Source organism: Panthera uncia, chromosome D4 (assembly GCF_023721935.1).
Source record: "Panthera uncia isolate 11264 chromosome D4, Puncia_PCG_1.0, whole genome shotgun sequence".
Lineage (NCBI taxonomy): Eukaryota > Metazoa > Chordata > Mammalia > Carnivora > Felidae > Panthera > Panthera uncia.
Genome location: NC_064807.1, coordinates 2,402,355 through 2,406,199, shown reverse-complemented (window position 1 = coordinate 2,406,199; position 3,845 = coordinate 2,402,355). Strand labels below are relative to the sequence as shown.

General features: G+C 50.5%; 1 protein-coding gene across 1 annotated transcript in view; it reads right to left on the bottom strand.

Annotated features, from left to right (window-relative positions):
• SPIN1 (spindlin 1) overlaps positions 1-3,845 on the bottom strand; it is a 74,279-nt gene that overhangs the window by 17,686 nt on the left and 52,748 nt on the right. Inside the window, exon 3 of the mRNA XM_049639821.1 lies at positions 3,020-3,068. Within this exon, the coding sequence (XP_049495778.1) occupies positions 3,020-3,068 (49 nt within the window). The remainder of the gene's footprint in view (positions 1-3,019; positions 3,069-3,845) is intronic.

The window sequence follows — 3,845 nt, the reverse complement described above, 5'->3', positions numbered from 1 at the left end:
GGCACCTGGGTGACTCAGTCCGTTAGGCATCCAACTTCTACTCAGGTCATGATCTCACAGTTCATGAGTTCAAGCCCCAGATCAAACTATCTTCAGATCCTCTGTCCCCCTCTTTCTCTGCCCCTCCCCTGCCCGTCCTCACTCTCTCAAAAATGGGGAAAGAAAGAAAGGGAAAGAAAGAAAGGAAAGGAAAGAAAGGAAAGAAAGGAAAGGAGAAAGGCAGGCAGAAAAGGAGGAAGGAAGGAAGGAAGGAAGGAAGGAAGGAAGGAAGGAGAAAGAGGAAAGAAGGAAGGAAAGGAAAGGAAAGGAAAGGAAAGGAAAGCAAAGGAAGGAAGAAAGAAAGGAGAAAGAGGAAAGAAAGGAAGAAGGAGAGGAAGGAAGGGAGGGAGGGAGAAAGGAAGGAAGGAAAGAAAGAAAGAAAGAAGAAAAGAAAGAAAGGAGAAAGAGAAAAGAAAGATCACAAGGAACAGAAAATACGCTCATAGTTAGTTCTGTGCCGTACTTAAATCCGGGCACAGGTGGCCCTGTGCTGCTTGATCCCATGTTGTTCAAGGGCCAAATACACTTTCCCTACAGATGCATTTCCCAAACGACGTCCTGCAAAGCTGGGAAAGGCCTGCCTACCAACTTGTTCCCAAAATGTAGTGGGGGGCCTGGTCGGCAGGAGGCATGGAAGTGTGCTGCCTTCACTTTAAAAACCAGAACAAGATGTAGCTACACAACGTCCCTGGTCTGCTGCAGCAATGCTCCCACTGCCACGGACCCAACTCTGAGTCCTGCTGATACCCACGGGGACAGGGCTGCCACACTCGTCCCCTGGAGCTCCTATGACTCCCTCCACACGCGCAGTTACTGCTCAGATTCCCAGAAACACAGGAGGCGAGAGGAGACGAGGCCACAGGTCAGCGGCTGCAGGCGGTGGGTCCCTTGTGCCTTTCCTCGCTCGCTGTTGGGCCACAGTGGAGGCAGCAAGGGCAGAGTGAGGCTCCGGGTCTGCTTTTCTGTTCGTGGTTTCCATAAACATCTTGCTGGCAGAAAGCCTGGTCTATAGAGAAAAGCTGACGCCCCACCATTCCAGTCCAGACCAGGATTTTTAGACGCGGTAAGCAGGGTCCCAGGCAGACAGAGGAACGTGCCAAGACGCCCAGCTGAACCACCCAGCTCCCCGCTTCGAGTCAGCTCCTGCCCAGGGGCCTCGCCACCAGCCTGTGGGCCCATCCAGAGGCAGTGAGCAATGGCCACCTGTTGTGAAATGTGCAGACTCTTTCTTTCCAACCGTCTTCAGATGTGCACAGAGATCAGAAGACAGGCGAACAGGACTGAGAGTGTGTCCTTTCTTCCCGTGGCGCCTTCTGGCTACAGAGTACCAAGTTCAAGGCTGTCTACTGAAAGCTTGTTTTCACTGAAACAAGCACCCGACTGAGCTCCCTGCATTGCAGAGCACAGGGGAGCAGATTCTCAGAAGTTTTAACAGATAGGCGTTTATTCATTGTGCGGGGGGGGGGGGGGTGGCGGCATTACCAGCACATCAGAGCCACGACGAGTCCATGGAAAGCAGTGCTTACGAGCAGGCATGTGAAACCCTCGCACAAACCCAAGAATGCCTGAAATCCTAACTAAAGGAACTTCCAACCAGAGATATCCAGGAATGTGTAAAAATGGGTAAAACTGAATGCACATTACACTCTGAAAGCCAGTTATTTTAAACTAACTGGTAAAATCTATTTTGCATGAACTGTTATGGTCTTGCAAATCAACATCTAACTTGCTTCTCTTCCCCACTAAGTTTTTATCATTACCTGATATTACAGCTTGTATTTGTTTTGTTACCTCCCACTTGGGCCAAGAGATGGCTGATTACTTATGGCAATGGTGCAACATGAGTGGAGATACAGTAGATTACCAGCTCGGTGGGCATGGCAGAACCATGAACATTAGTAATGGGCATATCAATGAAATCTGGGAAATGCCTTATCAACCCTCAGGGACACACAGACCTCAACTTCACAGTTTTACACTGTAGGACACTTCGTGAACCTAACCTGACAAATATTTACATCGCTATGCATGCACGCATTTACACGGGAGGCACGTGTGCTCGGATCAGCGACATTACGGAAGGGCGTGTTTAACGTCATCCAGATGTGCCATTGCAGCCAAGGCGCCCTGGGCCCTTCGACCACACAGGGTGGTGACTTCGGTATGAACAATTTGGAAAGAACTGCTATACTGCGAGGCTTGGGAGGTGCCAGCTAGGGTCAGAGGGCCTGGTCTGTAGTTAACAATCTACGATCAAGACCAAACGATCAGAACCTACTTGTTAGAGCAGCGCCCATGGTGCAGCAGCTGTGACCAGGACCCGGTGGGTACTTGTGCAATCTATTCAAATATGTAACTCAGTACAAGCACAGTCTTATTTAAGACAGTACCTCAAGTTTCTTTGTGAACGTAACTATGTCATACACAAAGATTAAAGGGAGGGAAAAGTGGCTTGTTCGCTCTGGTACCTACAGAATTTAGGACTTATACTGGTCACTTGAAATACACAGCCTTTTAAAATATCTTTCAACAGGCATATTCTTTCTCTAGATTTCAAGCTTCTCATGTACTTGAAAATGTAGAAAAGCAGTGAGCAAGCAGCTGTCGGCATACTACTCAGGCCCTCCAGCAGGAGCTAAGGCCTCTGGCCACAGGCCCTCCTTGTCAGCAGCGCATCCGAGACGCAGCCAAGAACCTGCATGCCGAGAGCACGCAGCCCTTCCCAGGAGGGAAGCGGGAGAGCGCCGCCCTCACCACTGGGGCTTCCCGCAGACAGCGCAACCCCTGGGAGCTGGAGGGGAAATCATCGCCCGGAGGCTTTCAAGAATGGAAGGACAGGCCTAGGCAGCCATAGGCCAGGCCAAAGACAGGGGGCATGACCTGCTCAGCACAGAGAAGAGGGCAGCACAATGGCATCTCAAGTCCTCTGTCACCTAAGGCCACAACCTGTTATCTAAAAGCAAGTTTCAGAGTTGCTTACTTGTGGGACGTCCTTTTCTTCATCATGCTTGCAGACACACCAGCATGGCCTAAAAGAGAAGTGAGCATAAGTCAATAAAAACTAGACACAAAAATACTTCAGACCTTGGAAAAAATGAACTTCTAAAAAACTGCTATGCAAAGCATGAAATGGGGCGCCTGGGTGGCTCAGTCGGTTAGGCGTCTGACTTCAGCTCAGGTCATGATCTCATGGTCCATGGGTCTGACTGCCGCACTGGGCTCTGTGCTGACAGCTCAGAGCCTGGAGCCTGCTTCGGATTCTGTGTCTCCTTTTCTCTCTGCCCCTTCCCCACTAGGGCTCTGTGTGTGTGCCTCTCTCTCAATACAAACAAACATTAAAAAAAAAAAGGGGATGAAATGAAAATAAGCCATAAAGAGCCAACCTGTAGGAAGTCATTTGTTTATTTCATTGTTAAGAAGGAAATAAAAGGGGTTCTAGGAAAATAAGATAGCAAGGACAACAGCTCATCTCCCCAGATCTGCCATAAAAAACCCAAAATCACATGGAACAAAAAACACAACATAAGTGACAATCTGGCCGTAAAGTACTAAGTTACAGAAGCTGTCTTCCTGCGACAAGCCACTAGAAAGCGGGCAGATGTGAGACACCTAGACCCAGGCACCGCACGGCTGAGACACAGGACCACAGCACCAGAAGGCTGTGCACCCGCCCGGCCCGCGGTCTCAGAGTGATGTGCAGACCCGGCCCACAGGGGAGCAAGGAGAACGGGATGGTTGTGCCCCAGGCTGGGAGGACAAAGGGGCAGGGGCGGGGGGGGGGGGGGGGGGGGGGGGGGGGGGGGGGG